Genomic DNA, 15,336 nt, shown 5'->3' with positions numbered 1-15,336 from the left:
AAGCGCTCTACCACTGAGCCACCTTGCCAGCCCCTTATTCTTAATTGTAAAGGGAATTGTATAGTTTGATCATTTACAATGAAGACTGTTGAAGATTTATTGTGGTTACTCATTATCAAGTTAAAGAAGTTTTCTTTTATTTCTAGCTTGTTACAATCTTTCATGTATAAACAAATACTGAATTTTATTAAAATACTTTCTTTTCTGCATGTATTAAGCTTGTTTTCCTCCTTAACCTAGTTGTAGGAGTGAATTACATACCTTAAAATCTTTTTTTTTTTTTTTTTTATTGGTTGTGGGGCTTGAACTCTGGGCCTGGGTGCTGTCCTTCAGCTCTTCAGCTCAAGGCTAGCACTACCACTTGAGCCACAGCACCACTTCCACGTTTCTGGTGGTTTATTGGAGATAAGAGTTTCACGGCCTTGGGGCTGGGAAGGTGGCTCAGTGGTAAAGTGCTTGCCTTGCATGCTTGAGGCCCTGCCGGAAGTGGTTCTGTGGCTCAAGTGGTAGAGCGCTAGCCTTGAGCTGAAGAGCTGAGGGGCAGCGCCCAGGCTCAGAGTTCAGGCCCATGACTGGACCCAAAATAAAAAAAAAAAACAAAACAAAAACAAGAATTTCATGGCCTTTCCTGCAGGGGCTGGCTTTGAACCAAGATCCTTAGATCTCACCCTCCTAAGTAGCTAGGATTACAGGCATGGGCCACTGGGCACCCGTCTAAAATCTTTTAATGACAACAGCTATGTTACATAATGACTTTATAAAGGATTTTTTTTTTTTTTGGGTCCGGTCGTGGGGCCTGAACTCTGGGCCTGGGTGCTGTCCCTCAGCTCTTCAGCTCAAGGCAAACACTCTACCACTTGAGCCACAGCGCCACTTCAGGCTTTTTTTTTTCTTTTTGCATATGTGGTGCTGAGGAATCGAACCCAGGGCCTCTGGCATGCAAGGCAAGCGCTCTACCACTGAGCCACCTTCCCAGCCCTATAAAGGATTTTTATTCCATATTCTCTCACAGCAGTTTAATTGTGGGTGAGTTTCTTCTTTGTAAAAATTATCAAATTTTATAATTTTATGCCTTTTTTTCTTTATTTTTGCCAGTCATGGGGCTTGAACTTAGGGCCTGGGCACTGTCCCTGAGTTCTTTCCCGCAAGGCTAGTGCTCTACTAAGTTGAACCATGGCACCTGGTTTTCTGGAGGTTAATTGGAAAGAAGAGTTTCACAAGCTGGGTGCTGGTGGCTCATGCCTATAATCCTAGCTACTCAGGAGGGTGAGATCTGAGGATCGTGGTTCAAAGCCAGCCCAGGCAGGAAAGACCGTGAAACTCTTATCCCCAATAAACCACCAGAAAACCCGAAGTGGTACTGTGGCTCAAGTGGTAGAGGGCTTGCCTTGAGCTGAAGAGCTAAGGGACAGCGCCCAGGCCCAGAGTTCAAGCCCTACAACCAACAACAACAACAAAAAAGTCTCAGACTTTCCTATCTGGGATGGTGTTGAACTCTGATGATTAGATCTCAGCCTTCAAAGCAGCTATGATTACAGGCATAAGCCACTGGTGCTCAGTTTAGTCAGTGTGTTTCTGATTTATACTTTGTAAAGGGAATGAAATCAGATGAGTGAGAGGCTAGCATGTTTTTTAGTTTTCTCTCTCACATTGTGATCTTGTTAAAATTTTAAATTACTCATTTACACTTATTAAGTAATAATATGCCAATCATCATGCTAGGCTTTAGCATACTAGTGTGAATAGCAAATATTCCTCAGTCCTTTTCATTGGAAAACCTGTTTCTGATCTCTAGGGATTAATAATCCAGTGGGCACTGGCCTAGTGTATATTTAAAAAAAAAAGGATAGAGGGAGATGAAGTTGACCAAAGTAGGCAAGAAAGAAGCATGTGGTTCTAGAAAATCTGAACTGAGAAGCCAGTGGTAGTTTTTAAGCAGGAACATAGCAAGATCAGTTTTATTTCTCAGTAAATAACTTTTGGTATAAGTATGGAAGGTGGCCCAGAGTAAGGAAACCAAAGATAGGGAAATTAGTTACAATACTCAGAGATAAGATGAGGCCTGAGAGGAGTTGAAGTATTGGTAACCTTATAAACCTGACTGCCATTGCTTAGTTTCTACTCTTATCCCTGGCCCCAGTCAAAGAAGCTCTGACACAATAACACACAGATGGAGTCATAGGTAGGAAGGCAAGACAGAAGCAGAGACTGAGGAGGGCAAGAAAAAATGCAAACCATGGAGCTACACAGTTCATGGTCTTTGTTATTTTTAAAGGATCAAGTTAAACATCTTGGAAAAATTCTGTGTAAGCTGGAGTTCTTATATTGAATTTCAATGTGATTTTTTTCTCTATTCTTTTGATGGTAGAGATTAAGAATTTCCATATGAATACAAAGAATGAAACAACAGTCATTCTTAGCTCCATGTTCTCTGATTTTAATGCTTCACACTAGTGTGGGTAGCAAATGTTCCCTGGGCCCCCTCAGTTAGAAAACAAGTCAGTTCCCTTTGAAAAAGTGACAAAGCACAGGCAGCTGGAGGATTTCAGGGCCATGATATTTACATTATGGACCAAACAAACTGTCACTGTAAGGGAGGCAAGCAAACAACACTTGGCAAACAGCCCTACCAGCAGAGCCTCAAGGAGATTGGGAAAGAGTAATGTTAAGAGAAGATATGAAGCTGTCCCTCCAACTTTTGCTGAGTTCATCCTATAAGGCAGCAGGCTTAGCAACATAGTGAAGGATATAATTATTCTTCGTTGTTTCCTAGTCAAAATGGAGGTAGCTCAAGGCTCTGCCAAGAAGTGGTATAACATTGTGAAAATCGTGACTTTGGTCTAAAAGCTGTTAGCTGAACTAACATTCCTCCCTCTCTCCCTTCTTTTCTGTCTCCCTCTCTCTGGTGGTACTAGGGCTGTGAACCCAGGGTCTTGTGCTTGTTAGCCAAGCACTCCATCACTGAGCTACACTTACTCCCCTACTTTTGTATGTGTGTATGTGCCAGTACTGGGGCTTAAATTTAGGGCCTCATTAGCCAGGTGCCGGTGGCTCACACCTGTAATCCTATCTACTCAGGAGGCTGAGATCTGAGGATCACAGTTCAAAGCCAGACCGAGCAGGAAAGTCCATAAGACTCTCTCTCTCTCTCTCTCTTTTTTTTTTTGGTCTGTTGTGGGGGCTGAACTCTGGGCCGAGGCAATGTCCCTCAGCTCTTCAGCTCAAGGCTAGCACTCTACCACCTGAGCCACAGCACCACTTCCAGCCTTTTCTGCTTATGTGGTGCTAAGGAATCAAACCCAGGGCCTCATGCATGCAAGGCAAGCACTCTACCACTGAGCCACCTTCCAGCCCTATTATTATTTTTTGAGATGAAGTTTCTTTTTGTTTTCTTTGTGATCAGTCATGGGGCTTGGCACGGGAGCTATCCCTCAGCTCTTCAGCTCAAAGCTATTGCTCTACCACTTGAGCCCAGCACCACTTCTGGTTTCTGGTGGTTAAATGGAGATAAAGTCTCATGGACTTTGCTGCCCAGTCTGGTTTTGAGATCCTCATATCTCAGCCTCCTGAGTAGCTAAGATTACAGGCATGAGCCACTGATGCCTGGCTTGAAGTTTCTTTCTTTTTGCCAATCCTAGGGCTTGAACTCAGGACCTGGGCACTGTCCCTGAGCTTCTTTTGCTCACAGTTAGCACTCTACCACTTGAGCCACAGTGCCACTTCTGGATTTTTCTATGTATGTGGTACTGAGGAATCAACTTGAGGGTTTCATGCATGTCATACATAGCTACACAACCAGCCCTGAAGAAGTTTTTTTCTTCCTTTTCCTCCTCCTCCTCCTCCTCTTCCTCCTCCTTCCCCCCCCTCCTCTTCTTCTTCTTCTTCTTCTTCTTCTTTCCTCCTCCTCCTCCTCTTCTTCTTTTTTCCTCCTCCTCCTCCTCTAGGTCTAGGTGCTGTCCCTGAACTTTGTGCTCAAGCTGGCACCCAGCAAGATCGAGTTTCTTGATGTAGCCCAGGCTGGCCTCCAACTTGAGATCTTTCTGCCTCCCAAGGGCTGGGATTATATGCAAGAACCAATATACCTAGCTTAGCTACAGGAAAATATTAATGAAATAATGTTCAAAGCTGCTGGGCGCTGGTGGCTCACGCCTGTAATCCTAGCTCCCCAGGTGGCTGAGACCTAAGGATCTCGGTTCAAAGCCAGCTGTGGCAGGAAAGTATGTGAGACTCTGACCTCCAATAAACCACTCAGAAACCAGAAGCGGGGGCTGGGAAGTTGGCTCAGTGGTAGAGCGCTTGCCTTGCATGCCTGAGGCCCTGGGTTCGATTCCTCAGCACCACATAAGCAAAAAGAAAAAAGCCGGAAGTGGCGCTGTGGCTCAAGTGGTAGGGCACTAGCCTTGAGCTGAAGAGCTGAGGGACAGTGCCCAGGCCTAGAGTTCAGGCCCCATGACGGGACCAAAAACAAAAACAAAAAACAACAAAAAAAGAAAACCAGAAGCGGTACTGTGGCTCAAGAGATAGAGTGATAGCCTTGAGCTGAAGAGCTGAAGGACAGCACCCAGGCCCAGAGTTCAAGCCCCACAACCAACAACAACAACAAAAAGGCTAGTACTCTACCACTTGAGTCACAGTGTCAGTTCCGGCCTTTTCTGTTTATGTGGTAGTGAGGAATTGAACCTAGGGCTTCATGTACACTAAGCAAGCACTCTACCACTAAGTCACACTCTCAGCCCTCCTTTTACTTTTTGAATTTCCGAAGTCTCATAGTCACAGGTCAAGCCCCCCTGCACCTCCCCCTTGAACTCTTGGCCTGGGCACTGTCCCTGAGCTTTTCTGCTCAAGGCAAGCACTGTATCACTTGAGCTACAGTGCCACTTCTGTTTTTCTGGTGGTTAATTGGAGATAAGAGTTCCACAGAGGCTCAAGTGGTAGAGCGCTAGCCTTGAGCTGAAGAGCTGAGGGACAGTGCCCAGGCCGAGTTCAGGCCCCACGACCGGACGCAAAAAAACAAAACAAAACAAAAAAACCAACAAAAAAAAAGAGTCCCCACAGACTTTCCTGCCTGGGCTAGCTTTGAATTGTGATCCTCAGATCTCAGTCTTCTGAGTAGCTAGGATTACAGGTGTGAACCACTGGTGCCTGGCTCTACCTCCACCCCCCTTTTGTGGTTAGGGGCTTGAACTCAGGGCCTGGGCACTGTCTCTAAGGCTATTTGTGCCCAAGGATAGTATTCTACCACTTGAACCACAGTTTCACTTCCACTTCTTGAGAGGTTAATTGTATATAAGTCTCATGAGGACTATTCTGCCCTGGCTGGCTTTGAACTGCCATCCTTAGATTGCCCCTTGAGTAGCTAGGATTCCAGGCATGAGCCACTGGTACCCAGCCAGGTCATTCCTTACTTTCTGTGGCATTATTTCCCTAACTTGCTCCTTACTTCTGATACCTTTTCCTGTTTCCATTAAAATATATAATGACCACATGGTTAATCTAACACAAAGCCCCTTCATGAAGTATGCCCAGTATATATGAGTTGATGGAATGAAATATAGGACAAGTCAGAGAGGAGCAGGGCAACAGTGTCCTGGGAGGGGTGGGAAAGAAAGAAAGAACAATTTTCAGGAAAGCTTTGTATGAGAATTCATTTTACCATAGCTTGCTGTTGACCTTCATTGACCTTCTTATTTGAGGGAAAAATCATATTGGACACAGAGAAATAATTCTCTTCCCCTTGATATTCCTGTATATATCCAGATCTATCAACTAAAAACAGAGCTAGTATTTAAAGTCAGGTTCTTAGATCCCCTATGATTATAAGCATGAACTATCAGAGTTTCCCTCTTTCTTACTTATTTTCCATTAGGAAATCCACAACATATTTTTTCAAGCAGTAGAGATGGGCATCTACAAGGCCGGTATGGAAATGTATCCTAGGGTGCCTAAAAAAAAAATGAAAAGGGGTTTACAATTAGGTAACAGATTAGGTAGTATGCATCTAGTAACCACTAACGGTTGGAGCCATGCTGCCTATACCTCACCCTGGGTAGACTAGGATGTTGGGCAATTTTGATTCTACCACATAAAAACATAAAGGGGCACTGATGGCTCATGCCTGTATGCCTAGCTACTCCAGAGGCTGAGATCAGAGGATCACACTTCAAAGCCAGTCCAGACAGTAAAAGTCCGTGAGACTATAACCTCCAATAAACGACTCAGAAAACTGGAAGTGGTGTTGTGGCTCAAGTGGTACAGAGCTTGCCTTAAGCTGAAGAGCTGAGGGATAGTGCCCAGGTCCAGAGTTCAAGCCCCATAACCGACAAAAAAAAAACCCCAAAAACATAAAGGGTCTTCTCTCTGGAAACTCTGTATCAAACTATGAGGCTTCCAAAAACTTTGGTTAGGCATTTTACTGTTTCTACACTAAACATTTCACTTTCTGAAGGCCACACTTTACACCCAAGATTTGACATGTATTACTCCATACTCATAGAAGATACAGTAAAATTCTATGAAAACTCTGTACTGGAGGTGGCTCAAGTGATAGAGTACCACTTTTGAGTAAGAAAACTCAATCACCTTTTCTGCAGCTCTATCTATCTATCTATCTATCTATCTATCTATCTATCTATCTATCTATCTATCTATCTATCTATCTATCTATCTATCTATCTATCTATTTATTTTTGTGCCAGCTCTGACTAGAACTCAGGTCCTTACACTCTTGCCTGGTTTTTTTTGCTCCAAAGATGTCACTATACTTGAGCCATCTCTCCACTTCCAGGTTTTTTTTTTTGGTTGGTCCTGGGGCTTGATGATCTCTGGGCCTGGGAGCTGTCCTTCAGATCTTCAGCTTAAGGCAAGGGAGCGTTCTACCACTTGAGCCACAGTGCCACTTGTGGTTTCCTGATGGTTAATTGGAGGTAAGATTCCCAAAGACTTTCCTGCCCGGGCTGGCTTTGAACTGTGATTCTCAGATCTCAGTCTCTTTAGTAGCTAGGATTATAGCTGTGAGCCACAGGTGCCTGGCCACTTCCAGGTTTTATTTAAAAAAAAATTTTTTTTTTTTGGGGGGGGGTCTGGTCGTGGGGCCTGAACTCTGGGCCTGGGCGCTGTCCCTCAGCTCTTCAGCTCAAGGCTAGAACTCTACCTACCACTTGAGCCACAGCACCACTTCCGGCTTTTTTCTTTTTGCTTATGTGGTACTAAGGAATTGAACCCAGGGCCTCATGCATGCAAGGCAAGCGCTCTACCACTGAGCCACCTTCCCAGCCCCAACACTTCCAGGTTTTTGCTGGTTAATTAGAGATAAAAGTCTCAGATTTGTCTGTGAAAGTTGGCTTGAACCTTGATTCTCAGGTCTCAGTTTCCCCAATAACTAGGATTACAGACATGAGCCACCAGTACCTAGCAATTGGACAGTTAATTAATAAAATAAAATAGTGTCTTAACTATGTGGCCCAGACCTTGAACTTATTATCTTGTTGCTTATTCTTCCTCCTTGCGTACTGAGATTACACGCATGTGCCACATTACCCAGATCCTACATCCTTTTGTAAAGTAACTTTGAAGCTCTTCCCATCAAGAAATATAGTCTACATTTCCATCTTTTGAATCGTGGCTGGACATGTTACTGCTTTGATCAAAAAGATGATATGAAAACAATGCCATGCCAGCCCTTTTTCTTTCCTTTCCTTTCCTTTTCTTTCCCTCCCTCCCTTCTTTCCTTTCCTTTCCCTCCCTCCCTCCCTTCTTTCCTTCCTTTCTTTCCTTCTTTCCTTCTTTCTTTCTTTTGTCGGTGGTGGGGCCTGAACTCTGGGCCTGGGTGCTGTCCCTCAGCTCTTCAGTTCAAGGCTAGCACTCTACCACTTGAGCCACAGTACCACTTCCGGCCTTTTCTGCTTATGTGGTACTGAGGAATCGAACCCAGGACCTCATGCATGCAAGGTAAGCACTCTACTACTGCACCACCTTCCCCGCCTGCCAGCCCTTTTTTAAATTAATGATCTCAGCTCTGCCCATAAAAACACCATACCAAAACTGGGTACTGGTGGCTCATGCCTATAATCCTAGTTATTCTCAGGAGGCTAAGATCTGAGGATCACAATTTGAAGCTAGCTGGGGCAGGAAAGTCCATGAGACTCTTATCTCCAATTAATCACAGAACAAGTCAGAAGTGGTGCTGTGGCTCAAGTGATAAGAGTACTAGCTTGAGCAAAAGTTGCTTAGGGACAGCGGCCAGGCCCAGAGTTAAAGGCCCAGGATTGGCAACAGACAAGTGGTGGGTGGGGGAAAGACATAAATTATGCCCAGATGCAATGGAAATGAAGGTGGGTCTGAGTAAAGATAAGGTTATGAGCAAGAGTAGCATGCTTGGTAAATTAGTATCAGTTAACTAGGATTTTCCCTGAGAAGGAGAAAGTAGGGTCATGTTCTATAGTGTGGTGGAACCATGAATTTATAATGGTACTGATTTATATCATTGTATAATATCCTCCTGAACCTTTAATAAAGCATACTACAAAGAGGATGTTTTTTTTTTTTTTTTTGGTCGGTCGTGGGGCTTGAACTCTGGGCCTGGGCGCTGTCCCTCAGCTCTTCAGCTCAAGGCGAGCGCTCTACCACTTGAGCTACAGCGCCACTTCCGGTTTTCTGGTGGTTTATTGGAGATAGGAGTCTCATGGTCTTTCTTGCCCAGGCTGGCTTTGAACCGCGATCCAAAGAGGATGTTTTTAAAGCCCAACTAAGTCAGTTTTAGCTGGAGAAACTGAGGCTTAGAGAAACAGAATGATTTGCTGTCAAGGCTACACAGCTAGTCTTTCTGGGTGAAGCCCCAAATTCTCTGCACTTGAATTTCCAATATCATGCCAGTATTCTTCACTATACAAAGTGCCTCTACAAGTCAGAAATGTACCAATGAGACATATGTTTTATTCAAATCCAATGAAGTTGTAAGAATCTGAGTCCTTTGGAGTAAAGTTACAGGTACTACCTGATGACTAAGCGTGCTGGGGAGATTGCCTCTGGACCTGACCATAGGTTTAACAGGTGTCCTGCTCAATACATGTCTTATCCTAATCCTACTTTCCAATACAAATATGCCTGGTATCTGGCAGAAACAACAAATAATATCAGACACCAAGTAATACTTTTTCTTTCTCTGAGAAAACAGATGAGACATTCCTTCATTGTCCCCTTTTTCTACAACCGTTACAAAAGTAATAAAATTGAGAAAAGATGTTTCTGGCTTTCCTATTTACACAAAGTCCTTTTCCAAGATAATTTTGGTCTTCATCTAATAGAAACTAGCTCCTACTTTTGGAAATTCAATTTTATAAAAAGACTGAAAGTACTATATTCTCTCATTCAAAAAGTACTTTGAAATCTGGCTGCAATTAGCTTTTACTCACCATTTCACTGAGGCAGGAGGAGTACAATGCCCCAGAGGGTCACAGAATATTTTTACTGTTTATTTATCAAGCCAGCTGCCTTATATTCCAACCACACACCCAAGATTCAGGGATGGGGGGAAATTACAAATTAGAAGAATTAGGGAAAAATCTGCCAACAGCCAAACTTTCAACCTAGTCTTAGGAAGTACTTACCCAAGGCCTTAAAATCTATGAGGGAAAAATTCACATATACCTGTTCACCAATTTTTTTTGTTTTTGTTTTTTGGGGTCCGGTCGTGAGGCCTGAACTCTGGGCCTGGGCGCTGTCCCTCAGCTCTTCAGCTCAAGGCTAGCGCTCTATCACTTGAGCCACAGCGCCACTTCCAGCTTTTTTCTTTTTGCTTATGTGGTGCTGAGGAATCGAACCCAGAGCCTCATGCATGCAAGGTATGTGCTCTACCACTGAGCCACCTTCCCAGCCTCTGTTCACCAATTTAAAAAAAAAATCTACTTTCAATAGCATACATTAATAGTACAAGGAAACTTCAAAGTGATAATTTCATAGGTGTATAGTGTACTTTGAATAAGTTCCCTTCCTTTTCTGTTCTTTTACATTTTTCTCTTTCACCTTGTGTTAGGAATGGGAACCAGGGCCTCCCACATGCTAAGCAAGAGCTCTACCACTTATCTACTTCTCCAGTCGTTTTTTTCCACTTCTTTTCTTTTTTCTTTTCCTTTTGCTAATTAATCATTTACTTAATCATTATATGCATGTGGTACTTGGGATTGAGCCCAGGCCCTTGCACTTGCTAAGCAAGTGCTCTACCACTTGAGGTACATATCTAGTCCCTTTTCCCATTTTATTTATTGATTGATTGCTGTACTAGGGATTGAACGCAAAACCTTGTGCTTGGTAGGTAAGCACTTTATCCCTTAAGTGATGACTTCAAGCTCAAGGCTAGGCACTCTACCACTTGAGCCACATTCCCAGCCCTGTGAAACTCATCTCCAATTAACCACCAGAAAACCATAAGTGGTGCTGTGGCTCCAAGTGGTAGAGCACTAGCCTTGAGCAAAAGAAGCTCAGGACAACAGGAACCAATATACAAGGACACGTGTACCTCCATGTTTATTGCAGCATTGTTCACAATAGCTAGGATATGGAAACAACCCAGATGCCCCACCACAGATGAATGGATCCAAAACTTGTGGTATCTATACACAATGGAATATTATGCAGCCATTAGAAATGACAAAATAATGGCATTTGCAGGGAAATGGATGGAGCTAGAAGGAATCATGTTGAGCAAGGTAAGCCAAGAGCAAAGAGACAAACGGTACATGGTCTCCCTGATAAGTGGATGCTAAATCCAAAATGTTAGGTGATATGACAAAATTAACAGGACTTAAGAAACAAAGAACTTCCACTCATCTGGACGAACCACTACTAAATATCCCCATGCTGCTGATCACATGTATGGTGTATAGTGTACACCGTTATATGTTATAGACTGTGATAGACATTTGCTCCAGGAAAGTTAGAATGAACTTGTGACTTTAAATGAGCATCACTATTCCACAATACTGTGAAATTTGGGAAATTATGTAATCACTTAACCACAATTAAAAAAAGAACCTCAGAGAAGGTAGGGAGGGAAGGGATGGTAGGGGGAAACAATGGAGGGGGTAACAATGCTCAATAGGAAGTGTACTCATTACCTTGCTCATGTAACTGTAACCCTCTGTATAGTATCTTTACAATAAAAAATTAATAATAAAAAAAAAAAAAGAAGCTCAGGGACAGTGTCCAGGCTCTGAGTTCAAGACCCAGCTCTGGCCAAAAAAAAAAAAAAGAAAGAAAGAAAAAAGAAAGAGTTCCACAACTTTTTCTGCCTGGGCTGGCTTTGAACCCCGATCCTCAAATCTCAGCTTTCTGAGTAGCTAGAATTATAGGCATGAGCCATTTATAACCAGCAACTGGCTCTTTTTTTTGGGGGGGGGGTTGTGGGTCTTGAATTCTGGGCCTGGGCATTGTCCCTCAGCTCTTCAGCTCAAGGCGAGCGCTCTACCACTGAGCCACCTTTCCAGCCCCTGACTGGCTCTTTTTTTTGGGGGGGGGGGGCGGTGTCTGGTCTTGGGGCTTGAACTCTGGGCCTGGGCGCTGTCCCTCAGCTCTTCAGCTCAAGGCTAACACTCTACCACTTGAGCCACAGCGCCACTTCTGGCTTTTTTCTTTTTGCTTATGTGGTGCGGTGGAAGTGAACCAGGGCCTCATGCATGCAAGGCAAGTGCTCTACCACTGAGCCACCTTCCCAGCCCTGACTGGCTCATTTTTAAGATAGAGTATCACTAACTTTTTGCCCTAGCAGGTCTCAAATTGCTATCCTCTTGTCTACCTTCTAAGTAGCTAGGATTACAGGTGTGTGCCATTATATAGGGCCAAACTATTTTATTTTTTCAGTGATGGAGATTGAACTCAGGGCATTGCATGTGGTAAGCAAGTGATCTACTACTGAGCTACACTGTCAACCCCTTTTTCAAAAATGTTTTCAATTGGGCTGGGAAGGTGGCTCGGTGGTAGAACGCTTGCCTTGCATGCCTGAGGCCCTGGGTTCGATTCCTCAGCACCACATAAGCAAAAAGAAAAAAGCCGGAAGTGGCGCTGTGGCTCAAGTGGTAGAGCACTAGCCTTGAGCTGAAGAGCTGAGGGACAGCGCCCAGGCCCAGAGTTCAGGCCCCATGACCGGACCCCCCCAAAAAAAATGTTTTCAATTATTATTAAAAAGGAAATATACAGAGGGTGTCAGCACTTTTTTGGGACAGGGTTTCACTCTCTGCATTACAGGCTGGTTTCCAACTTCTGGTCCTACCTCTCCCTCCAGAGGAGCTAGTATTACAGGTGTGTGCCACCACTTCTGGCTCTTTTCCTTACTTCTATGTCCATCTTCTTTGCTCCTATTATGCACAAGCCTTACTCTCTTGGCTAGACTATTGGGATTAAGACATTTACTTAATCACTACATGGAACCATAAACTAGTTCCGTAAGAGGTTAAAAAAAAAAGAGCAGAAAAAAGGATACTAGTGGGGCACTGGTGGCTCTTGCCTGTAATTCTTGCTATTCAGGAGGCTGAGATCTAAAGATTGCTGTTCAAAGTCAGCCCATGCAGGAACATCCATGAGACTCTTATCTCCAATTAACCACCAGAAAACCAGAAATGGTACTGTGGCTCAAAGTGGTAGAATGCTAGCTTTGAGGAAAATGAGCTCATGGACAGCTCCCAGGCGTAGAGTTCAAGCCACACGACCGACAAAAAAAAAAAAAGGAAAGAAATTTACTTATCACCTGATGTGGAAGAAATAGTTGTCTTGGCAAAGCTCATAGAATTCACAAACATTATAGACCATGATAATGACAATTTGCCTTGTGAAGGTTAAAATGTGTTTGTGACTAAGTATCACAATACTGTGAAATTTGTGAAATTTATGTAATCACTTAATCTCAATAAAAATTATTAATAAAAATAGTAGTTGGTTTATGTTCATTATCTCATTTATTCCTCAATATTGTATTATTATTTTACAGATGAGAAAACAAAAGTACTAATATAGAACTTTTATCCATAGAAGTAACTGGGCCTAACTGAAGCCAGAGCTTAGTTTGATTTTACTAAATTATTTACTCTGAAATATATATATTCCTATCTCTGGTGTGTTAGACAGCAGAGGCAAAAAGTAAGATATTCCTTTTCTTAAATTAGTTATCTCATATTCACCCTACATAGGCCCCCTATATATATATATATATATATTTTTTTTTTTTTTTTGTCGGTCATGGGGCTTGAACTCTGGGCCTGGGCGCTGTCCCTCAGCTCTTCAGCTCAAGGCGAGCACTCTACCACTTGAGCTACAGTGCCACTTCCGGTTTTCTGGTGGTATATTGGAGATAGGAGTCTCACGGTCTCTCCTGCCCGGGCTGGCTTTGAACCGTGATCCTCAGATCTCAGCCTCCTGAGTAGCTAGGATTACAGGCGTGAGCCACCAGCGCCCAGCCCCCAATATATATATTTTTAAAGTTGGTTGTGGGGCCTGAACTCTGGGCCTGGGTGTTGTCCCTTAGCTCTTCAGCTCAAGGCTAGCACTCTACCACTTGAGCCACAGCATCACTTCCGGCTTTTTCTGCTTATGAGGTACTGAGGAGTTGAACTCAGGCCTCATGCATGCAAGGCAAGCACTCTACCACTGAGCCACCTTCCCAGCCCCCGGCCTCAATATTTACTGACCATATTATATACTTGCACCAGGCAGGAAGCCCTGAGTATGGTAGTTTTTTATTTTTAAAAATCCATGCTGAATAAGCAGTTAAGAAATATTAATGTGACAGGGCTGGCTATGTTTAGTTTTGCACTAAAAGATTCTGAATTTAATAGCATTACACACCTATTAAAATGTCTACTTTCTGGCACTGTGGCTCAAGTGGTAGAGCGCTAGCCTTGAGCTGAAGAGCTGAGGGACAGCGCCCAGGCCCAGAGTTCAGGCCCCACGACCGGACCCCTCCCCCCCAAAATAAAAATGTCTTCTTTCAAAAAAGTGGAAAAACTGGGTGTGGTGGCTTGTCTGTATAACACTTGCTGCTCAAGAGGCAGAGATGAGGAAGATCACAGTTTGAGGCCAGCCCAGGTAAAAAGTTTGTGAAGCCAGGCACTGATAGCTCACACCTGTAACCCTAGCTATTCAGGAGGCTAAGATCTGAGGATGGTGGTTCAAAGTTAGCCTGGACAGAAAAGTCTGTGAAACTCTTATCTCCAATAAACTATTCAGAAAAAGCTGGAAGTGGTGTTATAGCTCAAGCAGTAGAGTGCTAGCCTTGAGCACAAAGAGGCTCAGGGTCAGAGCCCAGGCCCTGAATTCAAGCCCCAGGACCAGCCAAAAAAAAAAAAGATTTTGTGAGATCTCATCCCAAGTAATAATGAGGCATGGTGATATGTACCCATCAACCCAGCTATATGAGAGGCTGAGATTGGAAGGATCATGATTCTTAGTTGATTAGATAAGGAAGTTTCAGAGGATCCCAATTTAACAATAACAACAACAACAAAAAAAATGATGTGGTAAAGCATGCTTGTCATCCCAGTTATAGTAGAAAGTGCAAACAGGAGGATCCTGGTCCAGCCAAAAATATCAGAGAAAATAACCAGAGAAAAAAGGGCTGGAGGTGTGATTCAAGCAGTAGAATGCCTTCCTAGCAAGCCAGAAGCATTATACCCTCAAATGGAAAAGAAAAAAAAAAAAAGAATATGATAAATTTTATGCTTTACTATTTTTTTTTTTTAAAGAAACTAGTCTTGTTTTGTCCACAGATGCTTTCTGCCCTACTCCTATGCAGGATGTGGTGCTACTTTGTCAAGAAAAGATAGGGAAAGCTAAGCTCATGAAGTGAAGAAAAACCTTCATCCTGTCTTATGGAAAAAACATCCACATACTTTTGTCAGTTTCACACAGTATCATCTAGTTTTCATTCCCTCTTCCCCATGGTGGGTGGTTTTATTTTGTTTTAAAACAAGGAGAATTGCCAAGAAGGCAATCCTTAGGGCTTACTTCTGCAGGATGGATCCCTTAATGACCAACTCTTCATCCAAGTCTGCTTCATTAGCCATAAAGAGCAGCCTCTTTCCTGTGCTGTCCACTCCAATGAAGTCACGCTGCTCCACTGAATCATACAAAAGAAAAAAATCAAATTAATCAATCCCCATAGCAATAATGAAAAACAAAAAAGAAAGGTTGTCAAAATACTGTTTGGTATCTCTAGTTAAGATGACAAACCCACTAAGTGGAATAGCAAGGAATTCTCTCTCTAAATATAACAACAACCTGGGTTATAGGTTATAGTAACCTAGGTCTGTTCATTGTACAGGCACGAATATTTAAGATCATTCATATTCATTC

General features: G+C 43.2%; 1 protein-coding gene across 2 annotated transcripts in view; it reads right to left on the bottom strand.

Annotated features, from left to right (window-relative positions):
• The window catches only part of LOC138803412 (translation initiation factor eIF2B subunit gamma-like), a 62,896-nt gene that overhangs the window by 16,222 nt on the left and 31,338 nt on the right, over nucleotides 1–15,336 (bottom strand). For both annotated transcript variants that reach the window (XM_069987377.1, XM_069987378.1), the window contains exons 5-6: nucleotides 14,989–15,100; nucleotides 5,853–5,942 (exon numbers count right to left, since the gene is read on the bottom strand). In XM_069987377.1, coding sequence (XP_069843478.1) covers nucleotides 5,853–5,942; nucleotides 14,989–15,100 — 202 coding nt within the window. The remainder of the gene's footprint in view (nucleotides 1–5,852; nucleotides 5,943–14,988; nucleotides 15,101–15,336) is intronic.

The sequence above is a fragment of the Dipodomys merriami genome, unplaced genomic scaffold (genome assembly GCF_024711535.1).
Source record: "Dipodomys merriami isolate MVZ:Mamm:240054 unplaced genomic scaffold, mDipMer1.0.p SCAF_34, whole genome shotgun sequence".
Classification (NCBI taxonomy): domain Eukaryota; kingdom Metazoa; phylum Chordata; class Mammalia; order Rodentia; family Heteromyidae; genus Dipodomys; species Dipodomys merriami.
The sequence above is the reverse complement of the archived record's forward strand: the minus strand, read 5'-3'. Positions and strand labels throughout refer to the sequence as shown.